Source organism: Pyrus communis, chromosome 13 (assembly GCF_963583255.1).
Source record: "Pyrus communis chromosome 13, drPyrComm1.1, whole genome shotgun sequence".
In the NCBI taxonomy this organism is placed as follows: domain Eukaryota; kingdom Viridiplantae; phylum Streptophyta; class Magnoliopsida; order Rosales; family Rosaceae; genus Pyrus; species Pyrus communis.
In genome coordinates, this window is record NC_084815.1 from 3,410,538 (window position 1) to 3,437,328 (window position 26,791).

A 26,791-nucleotide genomic window follows, 5' to 3' on the forward strand; every position below is an offset into this window, starting at 1 on the left:
TAAACTACAGACTAAAATATTTTTAAGACCCACAATATTTTTTTATTATTTTTAATTCACTTTAAATTTATAAAAATAACAAAATAACAATTATATTATAAAAATATCTTTTACCATTACATTTTTTTTTAGTTGTGCTTCTGCCATTGCCTCCTGGGAGATAATTGACCCTTCCTGAAACCCCTTTCCTCACTCTCTCTCCCTCTCTCTCAACTTTGTAGAGACACACTTCATCCTCTTCACTTTCTCTCACATCTTCACTTCCTCTTTCTCCCTCTTAGTACAGAAAGTATTAGCGCTCATCCCAGTTGCCGTCGACAAAAGTGTATCATCTCATAGCCAAGCAAAACGAACAAATCATACAATCAATAGCACCCATGGCGTGATTTGGATTTTGGAGGTGCTGGAACGACTGATGTGCGGCTGATGGAGCGACTGGGTTTCAGAGGCACAACGATTTTATAATTTTTTTTTTGTTTCGAATTCTGGGGTTAGATGTTTTGGGGTTTTTTATGTGTGAGGCAGTGGGAACAACTACGCGATCTGGTTTTGAAGATGGTTGTGGAAGCGAGGAAGAAGTATATGAGAGCAGCGAAGCGGGGAGAGATGACGTGTGGAGCAACTAAGAAAAGAAAGTGGCAGAGGAAGCCGTGATTTACAAGGACGCGGCGGCGGCCCTGGGACGGTCCGGTGAGGTTGTCGAGCAGGGTGAGGAGTCGAGCAGGACAATGCAAGAGAAAAGAAGGGTCTACCAATCTTATGGTATTCGGGGGGTCTCGCTAAGACTATCTAGTGAGCCTCGTAGTCGAGGCGAGTGAGGTTTAATCCCACTAAAGCTAGTCCCTTCCTCTAACAAACATAGGACTACACTAACACCTAGTCCAGTCTAGTCTAGTCCCACTTAGTGAGGGCAAACAAACGCCCCCTAAAGTGTTTTCTTAGAGCATCCTACAATTAATTTTGAGTATTCATTTATGAATTTTAAGAGAATATATAGGTCCCTAAAAGAATATTGTTTGCAATGGGAAGTCCTTAGGCCATATCTCCAATGGAGAAGGCTAAAGGTCTGAAAGCTAAAAAATGACTTGATTTGTCCAAAAACTCGTCTCCAACCTAAGGTTGGCCTATAATTCTATAGAGCTTAATAGACTATTATTTGGCCAAAGAAGCATCAGGCTGGCAAAATGTAGCCCCCATCTTAGCTCTTTTTTTGGGACCCAGCTCTTCAGTTGCAAAAACTGATTCAAATTTAACGGTTAGATTTGAAAACATTCAAAGGTAGTTTAATTAAATTAACTAATAAATTTAAAGTATAAACTTAAAACTAATAAATTATTGAGAGGGCTATGTTTAGCCCATTCAGTTGAAGATGATATATGAGTTTGACCTGACACTGATCATTTAAAAGTAATATTTTGTAAGACTATAATAATTTTAGACGGGGCTATATTTAGTAATTTCGGTTGGAGAGAGCCTAAATAGTATAATCTCTAAATTATTATTCGTTTTTTTAGAGTATTGTGGCCATTAATAAAAATGAAAAAGCTTATCTCTATCGTTGGAAGAGAAAAACCAAAAAAAAAAAAAAAAACAAGAGAGAAGAGGCTTTAAAGTTTCAAATTCCCAAATATTTCCGGGAAAACAGTTCATTGGTTTGAGAGTTGAGACAGCGTGAGACAGATAAACGGACACTAACGTCAGATTTGACGCCGTCAGTAACAGGAGGGAAACTCCAGATTGTTCAAACAAAATTCTCAAATCTCTTTTAACTTTACCGCATTTTCCCACCATATTCTCTCTCTCCACTCGCTACCTCTTCGGTTTGCCCTAGTCTCCGGAATTCAATTTTTGGTGGCAAATCGATCGAAACCACCGGGATTGATTAATCTCGTCTGTCGCTACGCCGCACTAAGATTTCGTCGGCCGCCAGCCAATGCCTTTGCCCTGGAAAGATCTCCTTCGCTGAGGTTAGATATTCTTCTACAAATCTTCAGATTACAAATTTCCAAGATTTTGACGCAATTAAATTATTTTTTTGGGTAATTTAACTCGTTTTGTAATTCGTGTTGTGAAGAAATTGAGGGTTAGCTAGCTGGGAAATTGAAGGGTTTTATTTTACTCATGGTTATTGAATCGATGCTCAAATCGTATATAGGAACTCGAACTGTATGTAAAAGACCTGCTGTTAATAGTGTTTGAGGCTGACGTATGGCGATGGTTGCTCCACCCGGTTCTCTACCTCCTGCATCTCTGAAGATTGGTGGTGGGACGGCAACAGTCAAGAGAAAGACACCATCTCAACTGAGAGTAAGTTGCTGAAGTCATGGTTTTGTTTCTCTACGGACTCTAGTCTTCTTATTATTAATCCTTTTGGAAATTGCGGAGATTTATGTTGGTTGCCTGATTATAAATCTTATCATTGCCATTGTACTTGTGTTCTTTCGATTTTTGGTTGGATACATAGAGAACCCGTCATTGTATCGTCCATCTTCTTATATTCTGTTATTTTGTTTGTAAACAAATTCTAATCAATGTCAAAACAGTTCAAGAGGATCACGCCTACCAGGTCCCCATGTTAAGTGGGATTGGCACTGGCGCACTGGGTTATGCGTAGGCTGCAGTACAGTTTTTAAGGCCTAGTGCTATGTCTAATTATTGTATGGTGCTACATCTACTTTTTACAAAGCAACACTAATGCATAACCAAGTGCTTATAGACAAATTTTAATTGAAGTGGATTTTCAAACGCTTGGCTTATAATTTTACAGGCTATATAAGTTAAGAAGGTTCTTATTTATAATGCATGCCTGACAGGGAGAACAGCGGATGAATGCTGTGGAGATAAGCGATGAATCTCCAGCTCCTTTGCTTGGTTCTACAAAGTAAGATTTTCTTACTTCTTTCTAGGTTTTTTTGTTGAAAGTCACTGACTTGTTTTCTTTCTGCAACACTAGTGAAGCAGAAAATGGGCTAAAGAAACAAGAACTGTCAAGGAATCCTAGATACATTGACATTCGTATGGATGAAGTTTACCCTGCAAAAAAATCTAGGTTCAAGATACTTAATGCTAAGGTTTGCTCATAATCTTAAAAAGATGTTCCATTTACCTTTCTTGAAATCCTGTTTCCCTCTTATTTTACTACTCAATTTTAAATGCGGTTGGTAATGTGCAAAAATACCCTATTATTGTGTTCAGGAAAGTATTTCAATGGAGAAACTTAGCAGTGTGAAGAATCTTTCTTTGCTCTCTAATTTGGCTTCGAAGAGGAAACAACAACTTTCTGGGTATGCCTTTTAGCCCATTGTTATCTAGTTTATGAAAAACAGGCTCATTCTTATTTTCTTATCAATTCCATCTTTCTTTTCCGGGAAGTTCCCAAAATGTAGCTTCTGCTGAACATACCAAAGAAGGCACGTCAAAAGTTTATCGAACTATTGAAAAGTGTAGTCAAACTACTTTCTGTAGTGTTACTGAGCTTTCATCAGGCGGTGACAGATTGTCGGGCTTTGCAGCTGTCGATGTGGTATACTTAGTAGCCTTTCCTTTTTATCTACATAGTCAAATAATCTGTTATTAACTTTTTTGTGCTAATTTTAACAGGATAAAGCATTAAAAGGAATAGATGCCCAGGAATCTACAATTGGCTTACCTGCTTATATTTCTGAAAGAAGTGGTGATCCTACATCAACTTGTTTAGGCGACTTTTGCTTGCCTGGTGGAAAGGTTCCTCTGGATTTTACTTTGAAAACTAGTATGCGGGTGGTGTCCTCTTCCCCAGTGAAATGGTAAATGGTCAGCTGCTATACTATCTGTTTAGTTTTCATTTCTGTTAGTTAGTCTTGAGTTTGTATCTCCTTGGTTGATTACTTGTCCACAGTTTTGTATTCTTTTAAGTAAAATGTGTTTATTAAAAAGACAGTTTGTTTAGTTACCAGTACTTAAGACAGGACGGGTGCTACTTTTTCATTCCTTATGATTTGTTATTCTCTCCCAATGCTTAGTTAAATTCTTTAGGTGCTTGTGCATAAGACACTTAACTAAGATGACCTGTAGCGTATGTTAACTTGTTTTGTCATGATCATGTTTATAAGCTTTCAACCTAATTAGGTATATTCAGTCTAATTTCACTTTAATAACATTGAAGATAGGGTGCAATTACGTGACTTTGACTTCAACATACTTGAAGACGGTTTGAGAAGTGATGGGGAAATAAATTTTAGCAGATAATGCATTGGCCACTGCTGATGTCTTAGTCAAACCATCAAATTATGCTTATGGATTGTTCATATACAAATATTATATTAGAAGAATTGCCCAGATGCAAGTATCGCATGGTTTCAAGCCATACATGAATTTTCATTAGTAAATAAATGATAAAAAAAAAAGGTACTGCAAACATGAGGAAACTGCCCTTACCACTTTTCTTTAGAGTTTAAACTCATCAGCATACCCTGCTAATTCTGTGGTTGGTTATGTTGTTTTCACATTTTAGGATTCATAGGGCAATAGCGTGCGGTGCCTACACTAGTATGCCCAATCTCAAGTTCCAATCTGATTGTTATCAGGATCAAAATATGAGCCGTGGCTCAGGGCTCACATTGAATTCCAAAGTCATTATTTCTGAACAATTATATTCCTGGGTTTATCCTCAATCTACCTTACCGCCTTCTCTCATACAAGTTTTGACATCATCAACAGCTGAGAGAGGTGCGCTAAATAAGTTTTTTGTATACTGTCATTCCCAATGTATCTTTTCCTGAAATGTTCTCATCAATAGTTTTCCCTTTTGCAGTGGAAACAGATTTCTTGAGAAAACGACAGGTAGCATGGGATGACTCATTTCAGAGTCTATACTACATGCTTCGTAATGGTACCTGTGATATCTTTTATGGTGAGGCCTTTATATGATGTTTTTTCAAGTCACCTTCGCTTGTGTTTTGACTATATACGTACTACTTTAGAATGAATTACTATCATTGATTATGCTTGGAGTGGGGATACAAATGTATTATGCCTTATTCAATCTACAAAAGTTGATTTCTCCCTGTGTTATGGTAGTGTTTGCATGATGAGACTTGTACTTTTAATCAAAATAATCAAACGGAAAACAATTTTATTTTTGTTTTATTATTATTGTTATTATTTTAAATTTCAGCTTGCCATTCATATCAAGAAGGCATAAGCTTCCCTTTCCGGAGTCTTATGCTCCATTCCAATATCTTTGAACCAATTAGATTCCCTTTTTTTTTTTTTTTTTTTTTTTTGTCATATGGACTCCACACTTATTGCTGTTTTCATGTACAATTCTTCTAGTGTGTACCCCATATTTTGTGGTAATGTTCACGGCTTGTAATGTCTCGGTGGGCTCGAAACGCATCAGCAATGCTTATATCTCCCAATCAACAAGAGCCATACGATCATTGTTAAGAGAGCATGTAAGTTTCACTCATAGTATTTCTCAATTTTTTTTTTTTTTTTTGTTTGTGCAGTTTTTACTTCTAATGTAATGCTTACTGCATTTACAGACAGAAATCTTGTCTAGATATAATCTTATGTCATTTTTCATTTGAATGTTTTTCTCTTGCATTTAGATATTCACTAAGTTAGTAGATGAAAGTCAAAAATCATTGAACCAAATAAGTTAATAGGGTTCCAATTTATACCTTTTCCTCATACAAAGTCTTTGAAAATGTATTTAACACTTGAGCTACAAGCTTTTGCTCTTGGTTCAGTATTGCTTTCACACACAATTATGGACCATGGCATAATTTCTGAAAGTTAAGCCTTGTCTGTGTAGTGTGTTTTTAACTCAGAATGGACCCTGTACTGCCCTTTTTGTCTATCATTTCTGACTTTTTTTCTCTGGACAATATTGCCATTAGGATGTTTCTTTCACTATGCCTCTTTGCCGTTCGAAAGTAGAGCAAGTCACTCCAGATGTTCTTGTTGAGCTCTCAGAGATGGAGAAGCAGAATTTCGGCCAGGTTAATATCTGTTGTTCTTCCCCTTATTTGCAGTTTGTTCTAGTTTTGCTTATCTGGTTGTAGGCATGGAAAGGGTCATGGAATACCCTTGCCTGCCTTTTGTGGGATTTGATTGCGGATAAGAGTTGGTGCTATATTGTTCTACTGATCTGGCTATACTGGGCAGCAGTTTCTGTTTTGATTCACCATTTGATAGTTAAAACTTTGGGTAGTTTAAGAGAAAAAGGAAAGAAAAGTATCTCAGTCTTATACTTGTTTGTATCATTCCAACTATTATTATTATTATCCTTATTCTTTAAAAGATATTGTTGGAAGGATGTCTTGCATGTCCAACCATTCGCATTCGTCATGTGTTTTTGGTTGTCTACTGATGCCATTTTCAGGCCTTGGTTTACAAGTTTCATAGATCACTTTTCTGCTTGACTTATATGTACCTCCATTTAAAATTGTTGCAGACTCGGCGCTTGAGTTCCTCTTCTGATATAGATAATACCCCGGAATCATTGCTAGTTTTCAGTGGCAATAAAAATGTACATGGAGTGTTTGATATTTTGTTAAATTATAGGTATGTTACTTAATTTTCAATTCCATGTCATCTGGTTAAACTGATTAAATATGTATTTTGGATTCTTATCATCTTCTCACTCTATCTTGCTTCTGGTTTCATGTTCAGATCGTTGTTGACTGCTTTAATGGTAATGGATGTCCCTATATTATATTCACCTGTGCCGTTTCAGAGTGCTGCCATTTCTTCTCCAGAGGTGGGTGTGAAAAATGTTTGTAGTTCTTTAATGACTTTAATTTTTATGCCAGGGACTACCTAGATTACAGAGCATGTCTTGTTGCCAAAAACATGAATTCTATGTTTGTTTGAGTATGTGCATTTGGTTGGAGCTTCGTGCTTGCCAATGCTATTATAATGTATTAGAGTGAAGTCATGATTTAGAGCGTACTAGAGATAATGACCCGTTTACCCATTTTCCCTAACCCACCCCCAAACCCCACCTCCCATTTGTTTTGAATGTGCCTACTTGCCTTCATTATGCTGCAATGTTCTAAGAAATATGCTAACAGAACCTTTTATTCTACCCTTTTTTTTAAGATTAAATGCACGGAATTGAAAAGAGCAGACCATATTGTTGCTCCTAAGAAAACCACCGCAAAAGATGGATCCATGCAAGGCTTATCTGCTGGTCTCTGCTCTAGTGTTGAAATTAAGGATCCATATCTTCCACCATGGATTATTTGCAGCCTACTTGCCCTTCTGGGCTCCGAAGAGAGAAGCTTCGAGGCGAGGTAATCATTAACATGATTCAAGTTTCATATGAACCTTTTGTGCATTAATGCTCAAAATTCGTTAGGTTGATCTATATGATTTAGTGTACCAAGTTCCGTAAGTAGATGAATACTCACAATTTAAGGCCGAGTTAAATGATGACTTTAGCTATAACCTTTGGATGCTATGCTGCATTGAACGTATCTTCCATCTGGAGTTTGGTTACTGTCTGCACTACACTAGTCTGCATTCAGTTGCCATTGTCAAACTATTCCAATATAGATCTTAACACGTCCTTCTATTTGATTTGACCTACTTCCAGCTTTATGAACGAACCTTCATCAATCGGGTTGAATGTTGCTGTAGAAGCAGTTCCTGAGAAATCTGATCGTCCTGATGCGGCAGCTGAAGACTTACAAAAAAGCACCTCTGCTTTTGGTATTCCAGGAGCCATTGTTATGCCTCAGTTGCGTTTGGGTTTCTTGAAAACTTTGAAGTTCTCAAATGGTTCTTATTCGGCTTCCCTTTCTCCTACCTCAGAAGCTGAATAGAAATGCAATCGTATATTTCGCCATAACGATGGTTGATATCATTCTTTGATTCAACTAATTCTCTGTACTTTAATTTGGTACATGATCTATTCTTGAACCGCCTTGTAAAATTTGCTTTACCAGTTTGATACTGAATGGTTTTATTGACAAAACTCATGAGAAATCTGCCTACTATTTGAATGTTTTACTAGTTATTCTCCATGTGAAATTTATCCAGCTTTTCTCCCTGTGAATGGTTTGAAACGACGACTATAACACAGTTGCTGCGGGAATGGAAATACCGAAATGCTCCTCAAAGGGCTGGCCAAGTTCCCCATTTCGTCACCTAGTGTCCGAGTTGCATGTAAGCTCTTCGAGAACTTACATTGCACGCGTACGTTGGCAGTGTGGCATACAAGGACATGTAAGTTATTCTACTTGGTGCAACTTTCTGGAGGGAGGACTCGTTGCAACTTTCTGTATTAGTGGTTTTCGTCTAGAAAGAGAACTTGAAGGCACCGGCCTTTGAATCCGGCCTTTGAATCCGTAACTGAATCCCAGAAGGATGGTTTTTCCTGCTGGGCATTCTTCTCTATTTTTCCGCGTCAGGTGATCAATAGTTCCAGGAAAAGAAGCATCGGTAGCATTTTTAAAGTTGCCATACAAATTCACCCTATCCCTGGTTCCGGATACCAGAGTGCTCGCATTCGGCCTCTTGTGAAAATGCAAGACGTTCAACAAATTTCTCCTGCAAAAACATAAAACCCAGGTAACTAAAACGGGAAAACCTTCTTTTTCTGTTCCGAAACAGTGGATATTATGGATGATCATACAATGCATATCCTCATCCTGGCAATACAAAGTTGGAAGAAAACAACATGAACTCTTTTACATGTTTTTTGGGTTCTTTTCGAAGTTTCATTTTCATCTGAAGCTATATGTAGCAATAAATATCTTTACATATTGACATATTCTTCCTATCACCATGGTGCATCTATTCGTTTTGATGTGCTTTTAAAATGGCTGAAAGCGCCTTTAGAGAAAATATTTTTGGGTTCCAAAAGCACTTTAAGTGCTTTCTGCAAGAAGCATCAGTTATGTACTTCTTTCAGGAAACACTTTAAGTGATTTTCCATGATTTACTTGCATTTCTAAAAATATTTTCACCAAAAGCGTTTTCAATTATTTTACAAGCACATCAAAACGAGACACCTCCACATCGCTATATACCCCAGCGAGCTAATTGCTCTTAAGTAGAAAATAGCAATGCAATAGTAACTAAACTTTTTACTTTCTTACAAATATGAGGTATACACAACCCTAATCCACTAGCTAAATCTCCATGAGGCGGCGCCTATTAGCCATCTCTCAGTTTCGTAATCCAGTCTTAACTTGACCAATGAAGGCCTCCACTTCAAGCATCCATGTAAACTAAATCTATTTGCTTTCTTGTCAGCACAGTAAAAACATATCAAATACCCATCCTTTAAAAGAATCTCCTTCAAGTTGCATGGTTAAAGTTAAATACAAAAAAATTACGAACGCTACCTGCTAACGTAATTCTGTGTAATCACAATTGATTCCTCCAAGTTGATCACCAAATGGCCACCATCCACGAGGTACAAAAATCACCTCCCCAGCCTTACAAATGCACTCAATGGGTTTCTTCTTCCATAGCAGTTCATGAACCATTCAATTTTTGAAACTGGACATGCCACCTCAGCTCCATCTGGACTGGGATGTTCCCCTGGAGGAACCACATCAGGAGGAAACAACACCCACATCAGGAGGAAAATCCCATCTCTCTGATGCAACCCAATTATCCATATACCCTTCCAACTGTACCGGCTTGTTCGGTTCCTCAAAATCCGAAATGAACTCCTCAACCGAAATGCCCCTTCTTCGGACTATATTATCTCTTTCAAGCCACTAGGGTTTCATCTCAAGACTGGCACAGAGCCAGCTCTGGAAGAGATAGTCATAATAAAAGTTTCTAACTCTAAAACCCGAAAACCGGATATTCGACACATCAAACGAAAGGCAATGAGCAGCAATGTAAGTAGATTTCCAAGACCCATTATACAAAAGTCTATCCTTTAGATCATCCTGTTCGGGCTAGATCCGTCCCTCGCACAGCTCCTTGGGGTTTTAACTGTCGGGCAAGGTTTTCTGCTTGGTGTGCTGCAATATGAGTTTACTATTAGTTTGAATGGTGCCTTTGTGGGGCCTTTATTAGACCTTGAGGCTCACAATCAAAACTAATATAGATCTAAGTGTGCCACTGTTACCTTTGTATAACATTATTCTTTTTTGGTTTTTAACTGGGTTGATTACTTGCACTACAAGTTACTTAAACTTCTTGATCTTGTTGGATTGTTACAGATGAGTTAAGTTTGTAATAAGGTTCTTTTTCTTGCCTTGTAAACAAGGATTTTTATTTATGATATTATATGTCTAATAAAGGGAGTTCAGGACCCTTCCAACTATTTTTTTATTACAATTAATACTAAAGAATCAAGGCTAATTAGTTTAGATAGATTAATCACAAATGAACTTTGAAAGGCAGTTGAAAATGGTTTACAACATAAAGAAAGATGCATTAAACAACATATCTACTTTAAACAAAAAAGATTCATGCAAGATTATAACTTTATCAGGTAAGGTTCATCCTCTTCCAGCCACTTTTGTTTTTGTTTTACAAGGGTTGTAATATTTGGAGAATGAAAGGTAAAACGAGTTTACAAAAAGGGATTCATACTACAACGCTGGGGAAAAAGTAGCAGAGCTTCTAAAACTTGACAAAAGATGGCTTTCTAAGGTGAATCTAGACTAAAAGAACAAAGTCTAGGCAAACTAAAGCTTTCTGGTTTCTTGCTTGTCTAAAAGAAAAGTGGGATGTTTTTTAATTGATTAGTTGAGTGTCTTTGTTTCTGGGTCCCTTGTTGCTTTTATAGATATTTTAGCTCGGCTGCCCAAGCTTTGCCTTTTGGTAAAGTCCTCCGGAACGTGGTGAGTCACCACTTATTTACCCATCCATTACTCTCGAAAAGTACTTTTTGCTGGGTTGAGCTGCCCTTCTGAGTGTCACTTCTCTCACATGCCTATTACCTATTCCTTGGCAAAAATAATTTTTTATTCTTATTGGGCTGTTGCCTTGTCCGAGCCCAATCATCCTTTTGTTTTTTTGTGTTCTTGGACCTTCACTCTTACCAAACCCAACATTAAATATCCACTCAAACACTTCCAACAGAAGTTTCCTCCATAGGGGCTCATGATTTGCAAAAACATAGAAAGATTTGCTCACAGTGGCCAAAACCCCCAAGTGGATCCCACACAAAGGCCCCAAAATCTCAAGAACAAGCTCATCTGTTAGGGTTTGAGATTACCTAATCCGGTATTCCTTGAGTTGAGAGAACCAAGGTTGAGGTAGAGATTTTCCAGTGGCTGGACCCCATGGGAACTCGATGAAGCTGAGGCCTTGAGATTGAAACCTGCTTCAAAATCTTCACCATCTTCTTCTTCTTCCTCTAATTCTTGGTAGTTTTTGAAAATGGGTATTTTTTTTTTTTTTGTGGAAAAAGGGATTCATACTACAATGTTGGGAAAAGTAGCAGATCTTCTAAAACTTGATAAAAGATTGCTTTCTATGGTGAATCTAGACTAAAAGAACAAAGTCTAGGCAAACTAAAGCTTTCTGGTTTCTTGCTTGTCTAAAAGAAAAGTGGGATGTCTTTTGATTGATTGGTTGAGTGTCTTTGTCTTTGGGTCCCTTGTTGCTTTTATAGATATTTTAGCCCGACTGTCCAAGCTTTGCCTTTTGGTCAAGTCCTCCGGAACGTGGTGAGTCACCACTTATTTACCCATCCATACTCTCGAAAAGTACTTTTTGTTGGGGTGAACTGCCCTTCTGAGTGTTACTTCTCTTATAAGCCTAATACCTATTCCTTAGCAAAAATGATTTTTTATTCTTCTTAGGTTGTTGCCTTGTCCGAGCCCAATAATCCCTTTATTTTTTGTGTTCTTGGACCTTCATTCTCACAAAACCCAACATTAAATATCCACTCAAACACTTCTAACAAAAGTTTCCTCCATAGGGGCTCATGATTTGCAAAAACATGGAAATATTTGCTCACAGTGGCCAAAACCCCCAAGTGGATCCCAAACAAAGCCCCAAAATCTCAAGAACAAGCTCATCTGTTAGGGTTTGAGATTACCTAATCTGGTGTTCCTTGAGTTGAGAGAACCAAGGTTGAGGTAGAGATTTTCCAGTGGCTGGACCCCATGGGAGCTCGATGAAGCTGAGGCCTTGAGATTGAAACCTGCTTCAAAATCTTCACCATCTTCTTCTTCTTCCTCCTCTAATTCTTGGTAGTTTTTGGAAATGGGGATTTTTTTATTTTTTTTTATTTTTTATTTTTTATTTTTTATTTTTGTGGAAACAGATTTGGTTGTTTTCTTGGTTTTGGATTTGGTTTTCTTCTTTTTCCTAATGGATTTGGCCCTTTGGGACAATAGGGTTTTGTAGCTAAGCATTGGAGAGGTTTTTTGCTGAAACTGGACAGCAGCTGGGTGATGGGGCAGGGTTTAAGCTAGACTGGTGCAGCAAGTGCGCGCGTGTTGGCGCCTACAAAACGAATGTTTTTGTTCTATTTGAAAGAGAGGAAAAAAAAAAAAATTTACATAGAAAAAAAAAAATGGTGATTGAAATTTTCATTTGTGAATCAGCTGTCTTAGCTTTAAATCTTGTAAATTGTAAATTTGATACTAATTTATTCATCTAACATATTAATGTAAATATATAGATACATAACAAAAATAAAGACAAATTTTTATGTAACAAGTTGGATTAAAACAAATTGCAATTGCAGATTTTCGCACAAAATACAACACATGAAATGACTTAAATGCTCATGTATTTATACCATGTTAAACAACACACTTGACAATTAAGAATTTTGCATTTGGAGGATGGAATGGACCTAAAGGTTGTTGATCGTGTTGAGTATTACGTAGTATATGCATAAGCATTTTAGACATTTCTCGTGTGAAAATTCATGTCATGTTTGTCGTATTGATTTTCCTATAAGAGGTTAGTAATTGTCCTATAAACAATCAATTTTCCAAATAATAAAAGTCTCTCTTGCTATGGGTGCTATAAACACAATGATATATATTCCGATGACACAACAGATTTTCTCCTTGCAAACATCTATTTTCATTTCATGTGCAGTAGAGAAGTTTTTGTTTGATACAAATGAGAAATTTCCTCACACTTTCATGCATTGGCCATTTTTTGGCAGGTCAGGATCAAAATCAAATAGTTGATATACCAAAAGGCAGGCATGCAGCTGGTTGTGTTGAGTAATTTCTTAACCCTTCCAAACTAGTCTAGGTATGTTAACTATCAACTAAAACAATACACAGGAAGATAATTATTACCTTTCAATGAAAACAAATCCCTTCTAGGAGTTCTCAAATCCTCTACTTTTTTTTAGTGTACTTGAAACATGAGACGGTATACTATGTATTATAATTGAAATGAGGAACATTGAAAAATATATTCTAAAGCGAAACATATTAACCCCATCGTCCACTTTTATATTATAAAGAAGTCAACACAAGATGTTAACGTGATTTAATTGCAACCGTTCAAATAGAAGGGAAGGGGGAAGAGAGTAGGAGAGAAAATCCTACTCCGAAAATCACTGTCCAAATCTAACATGAAAGATCTGCAAACGTACGGTTCAAACTTAGGGCAATCTTACTTTAATTTTAAGAGATAGGATCCTTGCCAATTATTTAAAATTAAGCACTACAGTACCTGACGAAAATTGACTGTACGATGTATAATGAACGAACATAATTAAAGGATCTTTGGGATTCTCATAAAAAGGATCCGGCGAAGATCCTATCTCTAATTTTAACAAAGTAAAGGAAAAAAAAAGCAATTATGACAAAAGGGAAAGACAATACATGACCCTATCGAACCAGCATTATTAAAACAGAGCAAACCAACTGAATTTTCAAAAGCACTTTTGTGCGGTGGTGGTCCGAAAAAGCATATAGGGGCAAAGGACCAAAATATATTCCAAAAGAACCAAGATTTGAAACCCCTTTGGGTAAAACCGTTAAAACATGCAAAAACCAGGTCTAAAAGAAAAGGCCTTTCGCATATTTTGAATTGGAAATCACTCTTACAAGCATCTGCAATGTACAGGAGAGGACTGTCAAATGACACAGCTTTGAGCTGAATTCCAAGGAACCATACACGAGCGGGCAGGCTTGAAACGTTGCCATGGTTCATCGGTCAGCCGGAAAATTACACTCAAAACCCCAGGAAAAAAATGAATCAAAATAACACTCTGCTCATAAACCCAAATTCAGCGGCAACAACCAACCAAGCCCAAGTGTGATTTAGAATGCCCTTTGGTGTGTGTCCACATGTGAGCGTAGCTTTTGATACGGATAACTGGTTTTACACTTGCGTGCTTGTAAGACATCTCCACTGCCTTACATGGGGACCCTTGTCTAACATCATAAGCAAACCCACATTGGCTGATAGCCCAAACATATGCCTGAAATTATGTTTAAAGATATTAGAAAACGATAAAATGGCCATAAACAATCCGCAAAGCAAAAAAGTACCATAGTGCTGTGGATATAGATCTAATGCTACCTACTGTTTTCACCCTGGCCCCGGGGGAGGGAATTACTTCAAGGCTATGTAGATCATAGTTAGGACTACAGTTTTTCTTTCAAATTATTCTTCTGTATAGTTTATAATTTAGTGGTAATTGTTGCTAGATGGGTTTGCCTTCGTCTTTTCAAACACACATTGTTTTCATTTTATCAAAAAAATATACAAAATTAATAGTATCAGTTATACAATAAAAATGTTAAACTATCGATTTCTATCTATTCTGATGGTAGGAAGTATGAGCTACTTACTTGCTTCGGCACGCTCTCCTTCTCCAGAAAACAAAGGACTTGATCCACTGAACAAAACAACCAAATAGATAACAAGTGTTAATTAAACATAATTTAATACCATTGCCTGGCTTAAACTATATTTCAACTGCCAATAGATGAATCCGAATTTACCTTAAAAACAGACATGGAAGATAAGCGTCCAACGATAGACGGTTTCTTCACAATCATTCGTTTCTCCGGTGACAAATCATTACACAAATGTTGAGCTATTTCTTTAAGCAATACCAGTTGAGCTTTATCTGTTCGCATTGAAAGCATTGCCTGCCTCATTGACTCCCTGTCAGCCTCAAGTGCCTGAAGCCTCATATAGAGCTTCATGACATCAGGATCCTCAAAATCAGGCCCACTAAGTCCCCTAGGAGTAACTCCAGATTTGGCTTCTGTATAACCATTGTAAGGTGCTCCAATATGAACAGAGTCAATGGTATAAACTCTGTCACTCATGTCGTCTCCAACTTCTGATACATTATCAAACTTTCTAGCATTTGGATAGTCCTCTGACTGTGAGACATAGTCTGCCTTCCTGAAGCTGTTGTTATATCGAGGAGATTCAGTAAAATCTGGACCAGTTTCTTTAACTGTATACATAAGCGAGTCACTTGAAAGTCTCCCAGAATGTCTTGATCGCCTAGGAGAATGGCCAACCACCACCTTTTCAAAAAAATTCTTGGTACCTGAAAAATCCCTCTCCATTGGACTGCCGCTCGGACTCCCCTCCATCTGAAAGAGCCTGCTTTCCAAATTTCTCAAATGGTCTCTCCCATGAGGATTCTCACCAAATGCATATTTCTCAATGTCTGCATCATCATCACACTCCAACACACCTTGGGTCTCATTTATCTTACATTTCAGAGGTGGGTATTCATATGTGGGCGTTGTCGGTAGTTCATATTGGGCTTCAAAGTCACCCACGCTTTGGATACGGCTAAAGGAACCCTGGTCACCTTCTGCCTCAGACTCCGTGAGCCCATAACTCATCATTCTGTGCTTATAGGCCTGCACTTCACATGTGAGTGCCTGAATCGCCTGCTCTCTCTTATACAGCAAATCTTCCAGTGCCAAAAGCTCCTGCTGCTCATGTGCCATCTTCTCCTCAACGAAACACTTGAATTGCCGGGCCTCCATCTGTATTTCAGCCTTCTCCCTCTGCAACCTCAAAATCATTGACATAGCCTCATTGGCAGCGGATGATGAAGCATTCCTCTCCTCGTCCAGCTCGGTATACAAATCTTGTATGGTTTTCTGCTGGCTACTAAGTGTTTCGCGAAGTGCAATGCATTCGTTCTCCATCTGGACTCGCGCATTATAATAAAGTTCAAGCCCAGGTATAAAGAAACGGTTACCATCCTCAAACTCGCCATACTTTCTCTTTACCGACCGAAGCCAAGTCCCCCCTGATGAGACACTCACCAGCGAACAACTACATTCACAATTACAACATTTCACCATCGGCTTCGAGGATGGAAATGCTTCTGAATCCATAGAGCAACGTGCATTCAAAATTCAACCAATTCAAGATCAAGCGACGGTAATTTGACCATTCAACAAATCAACCATCTACAATATCAAGAAGTCTTATCCTGGAGCTCCCAAATCCTCTCTCGATGAATCCAAGACCTTCAACAATTTTCCCTCCCTTCCTGCACTCCGATTATGAGCTATCGTCCCTCTCAGATCAACAACTCACACATAAAACTCCTAAAAAAAACAAAAATTGCAACAATATTAGACCTAAAAATGCCAAAATAGATTCCGTTCTGCCTTAATTCACAAAGAAAATGTTACCAAAATGAATAGCTACCACTCAAACATGCATAAAAATTGCACTTTTCCCCAAAATCTGGGAAGAAATTGAAAATTACCTATAGGAGGATTAAGGAAATTGAAGAAACAAATTCTCCCGGAAAATAATCCAAAGAAATTAAATTCCATTGAAATAAAGGAGTGGCAGAGAGAGAGAAAGCGAGAGAGAGAGAGAGAGAGAGGGAGGGGGAGGGAGGGAGAGGGAGAATTACCTTGGACGAGCTTGAAGAACAAAAGACCGTAGAAAGTCGCGGAGAGCAGGAGGTGCAGGCCAAACTTTCCCGGAAAAAAGTTTTTCCCGAGAAGATTTAGGATCTGAAGAGGAACGAAGGACAAAAAAAATAAGAAGAAAAATGAAAATGAAAAAAGGCCAAGCTGCTAAAAAATAATTCGCTCCCACCCGCGTTCCCAGGGCTGTTTGGAGGGAAAGAAAATCGAACAGAAAGAGAGAGAAAATTATGGAAACCCTAGATTTTTTGTTAATTAAAAATTTCCCCCTCTTTTGTTATCATTCGTCTCGAATTTCGTGATGTCGTTTGGAGAGAGAGAGAGAGAGCGAGGGACGATTTGAATTGGAATTTGTGAGCGAGAGGACCTTGTTCGTATGTTTGGGGGATGGAGGGAGCTTTTTGTCCAACCACTTCAACTAATTACCCTGTACCTTTACAATTTATACTTACTTTTTACTAATTACCTCTAATTTGGGGTTTAATTTTTGATTTACTATTATTTGCATAATCCGAGTCAACACGAATGAAACACGTATACACTCAATAATTAGCGCGGTTAACAACTAATTACTGTTGTCAAAGAAAAAATAACCACTGATGGCTTTCGATGAGGTGTTTATCTTTGTGAATTTCCAATGAGTTTTACCTCATCCAATTCGTAGTAAATTTTGTTGTTTGTGTGGTTGTGATCGTTAATTTAGGATAATGCACTTTAGCTAATTTAGAAGAAATTCTAATAAGTTGTTCTTATTAAATACCGTGAAGGAGTTCATATTACATGAGTGTCAAGTGATACGTATTTAAGATGTTTGTGTGTTTAATGGTACATATTTGGTTGAGTTTTGATTTTAAAACCTAAATGTTGAAGCTCTTGTATTTATAAATAGTCACAATATAGATTTAGTTACGTCTATAGACAAATAAATATTTAAGTCAGATTTAGTTATATGTATACTAAAATATTTTAGAGTGACACGGGAAATAAAAAAAATTTGAATATCTAGTCTCATTTTGAGATATTTAAAGAATTAAAATGATAGCGATTTTGACATTTTCGCTTTAATTTTGACAACAAACATTGTGATTGTACAAATTATAAAATACTCAATTTAGAATGTATGAAGTTATTTAAAACAAATGAAGTTAAACGATAAGTGCTAACTTTACATCCTAATCAACATGATCAAGACATCAAAGTATTTTTATTATTTCGTGTATAAACCACCCCAATTTCAAAAAGAGTTTTGATCACGAATAGTGTCCTAAAGTTTGACTAATTCATCATGTTAGTCCTTTCAATTTCATATCAACTAAAGTTTTCCATAACATCTTTCCAGAAACAAACTTAATATGCTAGTGGAACCTACATTTTAATGATATACCCAATTCCTAAAGTTACACTGACATTTAGGATGGGTAATGCAAGGGAGACCAAATTTTCAAACCAAACTTTGTCAACTCAATGATATGGTTGTTAAAGATTGAATTATTACTTAAGGCCTCATTTGGCAGCTCAGACTGTATTGACTATTTCTGTCGGATAAGATAAATAACCACCGGATAGTACTGACTAAATTAGTCGGGTGTTTGGTGCAGTATCAGACTAATGACTGTATTATTTATACTGTGTTTAGTATTATACCGGATATGAGAATCAAACTTAAAAAAAAATTAAAAAAAAAAATGAAATCATTTCTTTTGTTTCCCAGATCTCTCCACCGCACCCCCCGAATCCCTCCCTCTCTCTCCCTTCTTCTTCTTCGTCTGCTCCCCTGAACCAAACCCCACCACAAGGGTAGCAACAAGAAACCTAGCAAAATGACGACACTGAAGCAGAAATTTCATGCTTTAGAGGGATATCAGTGCAGCCAAAAACCCATATGAAATAAAAACCCCAATTTTGAGTTTCTAATCTCTTGAAATCAAAGATCCAGATGAAATCTCACCCAGTTTTGAGCTTACCCACCCCATATGAACAAAATCAGGGAACAATTAAGCTAAAAACTCAAAAAATGTCTCCATAATAGGATCGGCGGGACTTGGGTTTGATCTGCCACCTCTGGATTCCGTTCGAAATCTTCTTGATGTTGATCAGAAGTGGGGATGGAGAAAGAGGGAGAGAAATGAGTTCGCGATCTATAGAGCAGATGGCGAATGGGTTGGAGAAGAGCGAGCGTGCTTTCGTTTTAGACGTGAACAGTGAACCCGACTAAATAATACCAAGGTAGCAGGTGTATGGGGTATTAAATAGGCGGGGCCAGACTAATAATCTGATGCTTATTTAGTACGAGACTTACCAAACACCTGTTTCATATTATATAGTACTATCCGATGTCTTATACGATGTGCCAAACGAGGCCTAAGTGTTGGCTAACGTTCTTATTTCCTATTAGTGACACATTATTTGATTTATAAAATTTGGTTTAAAAATTTAGTTTACAAAATTTGGTTTACAAAATTAGTCTCTTTAACATTACTTTTAAAAATTTAGTCTATCTAACATTACCCTTTTATGGTTGGTTGGTGTTTTATTTTGGATCAAACATTTTGTGGTTGATTGATAAAAGAGAGAAATTATTGGAAACTATTTGGCCACCACCGTCATTATCCTCAACTAATTAGAGGCCATATAAAGAAAAAGTTGGTAAAACTGAAAGAGATCCAACCAAAATGATTGTCTTTAGATTAAAAATAACTCTTGCAAAGTCATAGTTTATATATTAATGGACCAACCATATCGGGAAAAAAAAAAAGATGTAGGCCTATGCCTTTCTCTTCTATCATATTCTTTTTATCAAAGATTTTTAACTGAAATTTTATTAATTTAACGTCATTACAAGCTCATCCATAGACAGAGCCAAAAACATTTTTTCAGTGGAGGCAACTTCAAGTGATGAAATTAAATCAAGATTTGATATAATTCGTTTCCTTATTGTCCAACAACATCATTTTGAGTAACTAGTGCTTAGAATAGTAAAATTGTGAACCATTAATTAGCTAATGGAAAATATTATATGTCTCAGAAGAGTGAGTGGGAAAGAAAAATATAAAACGTGAAAGGGTATTTTGAGTTGAATGTCTGGACTCATACTTTATTTCTGAATATATATATATATATAAGTAATTTATAATTTGAGTTGGGGCATTTTTTGTGCAAAAAAAATTGAGTGAGGACAGCTGCTCCCAGTGAGCATATGAAGCCTCCTCCGTTCATGAGCTCATCTATACTATTATTAAGAGAAGAGGACTTACCATTAGAGTTCCGGTGCGGTTCGTCAATGTATCGGGGGCCAACTACTTGTAGATAATTGATGAACAACAATTACGTGATAATGATAAAGGTATGTTTACTTACCATGAACAACAGTTCGTGTGGTTGTGATGATTAAATTAGGATAACGCACTTTAGTTTTACTAATACATTGTGAAATCATGCAAATGTGTTGTCCAGTCTTTTGTTGAAAAATATTTTAACAAAATACATGCACTCAAAAAAAAAAAAAAAAAAAAAAAAAAAAAAAAGGTACAATACTAATAACTTGATTATGAGATGCACAATACTCATTCATTCGTATCGAAATACGAATACCTCGTAAGTCTGGTCATACACTCAAAGTTTCTTAGACTGAGCTGCACAAATGGACCAATGATGCCATTATCATTATGTTCTTATGGATTCTCTGACAACTTATGTTTTTTATACAATGTTTATACTATTGACACATGAATGGATGATAAACTATGAGGTGACAAAAGAGTCCCCAAATCTTTCTACAAAATTAAAAAGTTTTTAAGCCCTTCTAGGTAATTGTTCTGAATCCAAAAGGTGAAACCCATACTAATTAGAAAAAAAAAAAAATTTATAAGAAAAAAAAGAAAAGAGATTTGAGTTCAATTATCTCCAATGCACATGCCCAAATTGTTAAAATTCAATTTAAGTTTTAAGTTTGATGTTTTCTCCACCAATTCAAAGACTCAAATCTTAAAACTCAAAATGAGTCGTAAGATTTTGAGCATTTGCATTGGAGAAGAAAACCAAAATACATAAATTGAGACACAAATATGAAAATATAGGTCCTAGAATTTGAGTCTTTGCAGCGGAGATACTCTGGTTGCTTGCGTAAGACCGTTAAAAGTTAAAACATTGATTGAATGGAAAATCCTATCGAGACCAAGATGAGTCTATATTTTTCATATCTTATTATTATTGGAGAACGAGAAAATAAAATAGTTTTTGAGACTAGTAAAGAGTTGCTTTATTCGCTCTCACATATTATTAAATACATCTCACACAAAGAATTTAGGGAAATAACCAGAAATATGACATTTTCTTAATCTTGAGACAAAAATAGGACAAATCGGCCATGCATACCATACACAAAATCAAAATTACTAAAATACCCACGTATAAATACTAAAAATCATCAGCCCATTGCATTACTTTTTCTCATTTGGAAGGGAAGGATATGGAGAGATCTCTGTAAGCTTTGCGTTTCTGGGTTGAGCTCAGATTTTGAAGAGGGAAGTTCAAAGAGAGGTGAGAAGAGTGAGGTGGGTTTTGGGTTAACCTCATACCTTTGGTTTATAACAATGGGATGCGAGAGAGAGGTGAGAGGAGTGAGCTGGGCTTTGTACCATATTTTTTCTTTTGGCCGAAAAGTTCTATTTTTTCGATTTTGTACCATATTTTCTGATAGGAGTGAGCTACGTTGAATTCTATATTTCAGAAGCTTGTACAAGGTATTCGATTGCGTAAAAAAAAAAAAAAAAAAGGAAAAAAAAAGGAGAAAAAATGATGAATGAGCTAGAGATATGAGAACCTCCCACACCCATCCGAACCAAGATCGCCGCTCATATCTCTCTCTCATCTATTATTGTCGGATTTGGAAGCCAAAAATGAATGGCGCCACCGTGGGAAAAAAATTAAGTAGGTTATCAGTGGTGGGGGTATGGGGTTTGCATCAAAGGAGAGGAGAAAGGGGTTGGGATCCCTGAGATTGGGTTTAAGGCGACGGGTTGGGGAAGGACCCATCATGGAAGGGGGCAATGACCTGATGAGGTTTCTGGTTCTTTATTCTTTGTTCCCAGGATCCCTCTGAATCCCACCATGAGTCCATGACCATTCCGGAGAAGGTCCTGATGGGGAGGACAAAGTCCACATCCGCCGCTCCGGACTTCAAGAGGGCAGCACCGGTACCCATGTATGTACCTATCAACTTCTCACTACTACTTGTTTTGGCTCCCTCCTCTGTTAATATATATCATTTTAAGTTTTAATACCCACTACTAACTTGGTCCCATGACTTACAAATGTAATATATACTTGTAACTAGATCTCATACAGTTTCTTCTTCATCAATCTAATCTAGATATCTGATACACATCTAGAAATTGCAGGTGATTGTGTGGAGGAAGACAAGCTTGTTGCCAATATATTTTAACTATATTGATTAAGTAGTTAGAAGAAGTCATGCATTACAATTTAGGTCAGGTCATTTGGTTGGTTAAACTCCTAGAATTGGACTTGGAGGAAAGTCAGGAAGACAAAAGTCAGCATCAGCACTCACTACTCAGCACCTTACTTAGCATCTCACTCAGGTAAAATATGTCAATGGTGGAACAAGCGAAGGAATCTAGATATATATATGCCATGGTTACATACTCCAGGACCCACTCCCAGCCCCAGGATGCTCCGGCCAGTAACTCTCCAGTCCACCCAAAAGGAAACATATCAGGAGCCGTGTATATGCACCCGTACTCACGAGTCCAAGGCAGCTCAGCTCTAACATCCGAAACACCTCGCTCCAACTCTACAACAGAACTCGCCATAAAGACCGATCCAATATGCAACCAGGTGCTATCCTCTCTGATTTCAACCACATTTAGCTCTTCTAATCTCATCACCTCCTCCTGCAATAAGCTTAAGCGTTTAAAACATATTCACAACAAACCAACTACACAAATCAAACAAATATAACACAAGATAAATACTTACATCATACTGATCACCAACGTACACCGCTCTCAGCATGTCCACAAACTGCTTTCATTGCAATCCCATGGCCTCGTCCATCTCGTAATAGGTACCAACGTGGTTAGAGAAGAAGAATGAGTGGCCATTTGGCCCACCATACCGTGCGAGTCCCAACCTCGGCAGAACATGCTGGACCAACTCCTGAACGCTCCCGTACTCCTCCAAGTGGTCAATGCTTCCCATAAAGTGCATGTGTCCATTGAATGTCTATCGAAACAACAGAACCTCAGTGTCCTGTACAATAATTTTATTACCAACTATTGTTAATTATTACCAACTATAGCTTTTCTAATAATTCAGGGCAAAAATTTATGAACATTTATTTTCACCACATTTTGGCCATCAATTCTTGATTTTTTTTCCATTAATCTGAGGATTAAAGGAAAAACATGTCCAATAAAAAATATAATTCAAAAAATCATTTTTCTTGATCACTTCACTTCAAGGTTAATAGAAATGCAATAGACACTTGGAAATTAGAGAACAATTATCTCACCTCGTCATCCTCACTATCACCCTGCCCATCTTCATTAGCCACATCATCAATCTCGTCATCTTCGTCGTCACCAGACTCGTCATCTCCATCGTCACCAGACCCATCATCCCCCTTATCACCAAACCCATCATCTTCGTCGTCACCGGACCCCGTTATCCCAACCTTGGCAGAATGTGTTGGACCAACTCCTGAACGCTCCCGTGCTCCTCTAAGTGGTCAATGCTCCCCATAAAGTACTCGTGTCCATCGAATGTCAATTGAAAAAGCAGAACCTCAGTGTCATGTACAATAATTTTATTATCAACTATTGTTTTTCTAATAATTCAGGGAAAAAATTTATGCACATTTATTTTCACCACATTTTGGCCAGCAATTCTTGATGTTTTTTCATTAATCCGATGATTAAAGGAAAAACATGTCCAAAAAAAAAAAATATAATTCAAAAAATTATTTTTCTTGATCACTTCACTTCAAAGTTAATAGAAATGCAATAGACAATTGGAAATTAGAGAACAATTATCTCACCTTGTCCTCACTATCACCCTGCCCATCCTCATCGACTACATCATCAATCTCATCATCTCCATCGTCATTAGAATCATCATCTCCATCGTCACCAGACCCGTATATCCGTCATCACCGGACCTGCCATCCCAACCTTGGCAGAACGTGTTGAAACAACTCCTAAATGCTCACGTGCTCCTCAAAGTGGTCAATGCTCCCCATAAAGTGCTTGTGTCCATCGAATGTTAATCGAAACAGTAGAACCTCAATGTCTTGTACAATAATTTTATTATCAACTATTATTTTTCTAATAATTCAAGGTAAAAATTTATGAACACTTTTTTCATCACATTTTGGCCAGCAATTCTTGATTTTTTTTCATTAATCCAGATGATTAAAGGAAAAACATGTCCAAATAAAAAATATAATTCGAAAAATCATTTTTCTTAATCACTTTTCTTCAAAGTTAATAGAAATGCAATAGACACTTGGAAATTAGAGAACAATTATCTCACCTTGTCGTCCTCACTATTACCTTGCCCATCCTCATCGACCACATCATCAATCTCGTCATCTCCGCCATCATCAAACTTGTCATCTCCACCGTCACCAGACCCGTCATCCCCCTCGTCACCAAACCCGTCATCTCTGTTGTCACCTGACCAGTCATCCCAACCTCGCCAAAACGTGCTAGACCAATTCTTGAATGCTCCCGTGCTGCTCAAAATGGTCAATGTTTCCCATAAAGTGCTCGTGTCCATCAAATGTCAATCGAAACAGTAGAACTTTAGTGTCCTGTACAATAATTTTATTATCAACTATTGTTTTTTTAATAATTCAAGGCATAAATTTATCAGATCATATTTCTTAACATCTCTAACCGAGGGGCTAAATGGCCATAGGCCAAGCATGGCCATGTGACAAAAAATCATCTCCAACCGAGGGGGCCAAAAGGTCATAGGCCAAACATAATTTATTATTTTACTTGAATTAATATGGTTACTTAAATTAAACTATCTCAATAATTTTTCGAGATGGAATCTCAATAATTTTACGTTTCAAATTTCGAGTGTCACATGTTGATATGTGAGTCAATTTGCAGATTTCTTGTTAATAAGGAATCTCAATAATTTTATGTCTCAGATTTCGAGTGCCATGTGTCGATATGTGAGTAACTTTGCAGATTTCTTGTCGATAAGGAATCTTAATAATATTACGTCTCGAATTTCGAGTGTCACGTGTCGATATGCGAGTAACTCTTTAGATTTCTTGTCGATGTGTAATCTCAATAATTTTTTATATAGGATTTCAAGTGCCACATGTCGAGATGTAATTGGTTGTGGGAATTTGAGATAAGATTTTTATCTGCGTGGCACTTCTTATCTTCAACTTCCAATGTCTATAAATAGGATGGATATTGGGCTATATTTACACACTTTCAGCTTTGCCCTATCTAATATCTCTTTCAATTCAAGTTTGCAATGAATTCCAACTTTGGATCATTTTCTGATTCCAACTAGGGTCCTCATCCAATTCTGAATTGGAAGAAAAATCGGCGTATATGAGACGACAAGATGATGAGTCTGATGAAGAAGATGAAGCATGGCGCAACACATCATATATGGCAGCTATGGCTGGGGTCATAGTGTGTGAGCCAACTGAGGAACAACCTCAATGGGGTGGCTTTGTTGCTGGTCGCTCTTATAAACCACGAAACAAAGAGATGACGCACGACAATCTGATGAACAACTACTTCAACCCCAACTCGGTGTACATAGAAGAGGATTTCAGATGTTACTTCCGGATGAGGCGTTATATCTTCGAGCGTTTACTTCATGATGTCCAACATATCAATCTATACTTTCGACAGAAGCTGGACAGAGCAGGCTGCTCTGGTTTCTCACCTCATTAGAAGGTTACTGTTGCACTTCGAATGCTGGCCTATGCCTTCCCAACTGATGCGATGGATGATACATATGGTATGTCTGAGTCTACATGCCTTGATAATCTTGCTTAATTCTGTCGCACAATTGTTCTTTATAAAGAGGAGTACCTTCGTGAACCAAATCAAGAAGATCTAGATCGGCTTCTTCATAAAGCTAAAGACCGTGACTTTCTGGGCATGATAGGGTCATTAGATTGCATGTATTGGCAGTGGAAGAACAGTCCCATTGGATGGCAAGGAGGCTTTATCGGAAGATCGAGAAAGCTAATTATTGTGTTAGAGGTAGTTGCCTTGTTAACATATGGATCTGGCATGCGTTCTTTGGAGTCCCACAATCCCAAAACGACATTACAGTTCTTGGACGTTCACCCATCTTCAATAACTCGACGGAGGATAAATAACCTTAACTTGACTATTACATCAATGGCCGTCAATACAATATGGGGTATTACTTGGCATATGACATCTACCCAAAGTGGGCAACACTTGTCCAAGGAATTCCAAACCATGTGGATGACGCCCAAAGGTGGTTTACCTTACACTAAGAGGCATACAGAAAAGATGTTAAGAGAGCTTTTGGTATTTGACAAGTACGATGGAAGATCATCAAGGAATTGGCAAGAAGGTGGAGTCGAGATAAATTGAACTCCATCATGATGCCGTGCATCATATTACATAACATGATTGTGGAGGATGAGCGCAATGGCTATATTAATGGAGAATCTGATGACGACCAAGATGATCCAAATAGGTCAAAGAGGGCTCGTGCAAAAATATATAATGGTCCTAATTTGCCTTTAGCTGGCGTCATGCTGACGCTAGCTAGCCTTTGGGCTTGAATTGTGGACCGGCATGGCTAGTTGGCTGGTTCAGGCCAATCGGTTGGCCCATTGTGCAATTATAGCTTGATGGGCCTACAAGTCATTGTGCCTAGCTTTCGATTGGAGATGATTTTCATATCATTTTGGCCTATTTTCGATCATGTGACCAGATTGGCTG

General features: G+C 37.5%; 2 protein-coding genes and 2 pseudogenes across 2 annotated transcripts; 1 reads left to right on the top strand and 3 right to left on the bottom strand.

Moving 5' to 3' along the window:
- The first annotated feature begins 1,793 nt into the window (after positions 1-1,793).
- On the top strand, positions 1,794-7,974 carry LOC137713846 (uncharacterized). The gene is made up of 15 exons (XM_068453201.1): positions 1,794-1,967; positions 2,156-2,307; positions 2,814-2,881; positions 2,954-3,071; positions 3,196-3,284; positions 3,373-3,523; positions 3,601-3,785; positions 4,493-4,707; positions 4,793-4,891; positions 5,314-5,435; positions 5,883-5,984; positions 6,440-6,549; positions 6,658-6,745; positions 7,087-7,280; positions 7,583-7,974. Exons 2-15 carry the CDS (start codon positions 2,209-2,211, stop codon positions 7,809-7,811), a joined length of 1,869 nt encoding a protein of 622 aa, XP_068309302.1. The 5' UTR covers positions 1,794-1,967; positions 2,156-2,208; the 3' UTR covers positions 7,812-7,974.
- Positions 7,975-8,286: 312 nt separating this feature from the next.
- LOC137713415 (arginine-specific demethylase JMJ22-like) lies at positions 8,287-9,574 on the bottom strand (annotated as a pseudogene).
- LOC137713416 (arginine-specific demethylase JMJ22-like) lies at positions 9,573-14,094 on the bottom strand (annotated as a pseudogene).
- LOC137713321 (myosin-binding protein 7-like) lies at positions 13,942-17,175 on the bottom strand. The gene is made up of 4 exons (XM_068452603.1): positions 16,796-17,175; positions 14,892-16,478; positions 14,739-14,785; positions 13,942-14,365 (listed from the first exon to the last, which is right to left on the bottom strand). The coding sequence occupies exons 2-4, from the start codon at positions 16,260-16,262 to the stop codon at positions 14,266-14,268; spliced, it is 1,518 nt and encodes a 505-aa protein (XP_068308704.1). The 5' UTR covers positions 16,263-16,478; positions 16,796-17,175; the 3' UTR covers positions 13,942-14,265.
- Positions 17,176-26,791: the final 9,616 nt, after the last annotated feature.

Bases quoted from the DNA above. Each gene is read 5' to 3' on its own strand.
- LOC137713846 (XM_068453201.1), top strand. From the start codon at position 2,209: ATGGCGATGGTTGCTCCACCCGGTTCTCTACCTCCTGCATCTCTGAAG. The intron at 4,892-5,313 runs GTGAGGCCTTTA...CAATTCTTCTAG, and splicing joins TACCTGTGATATCTTTTATG to TGTGTACCCCATATTTTGTG. The intron at 5,985-6,439 runs GTTAATATCTGT...AAATTGTTGCAG, and splicing joins AGAAGCAGAATTTCGGCCAG to ACTCGGCGCTTGAGTTCCTC.
- LOC137713321 (XM_068452603.1), bottom strand. From the start codon at position 16,262: ATGGATTCAGAAGCATTTCCATCCTCGAAGCCGATGGTGAAATGTTGT. The intron at 14,786-14,891 runs GTAAATTCGGAT...TGTTTTGTTCAG, and splicing joins CTTCCATGTCTGTTTTTAAG to TGGATCAAGTCCTTTGTTTT. The intron at 14,366-14,738 runs GTAAGTAGCTCA...ACATAATTTCAG, and splicing joins AGGAGAGCGTGCCGAAGCAA to GCATATGTTTGGGCTATCAG.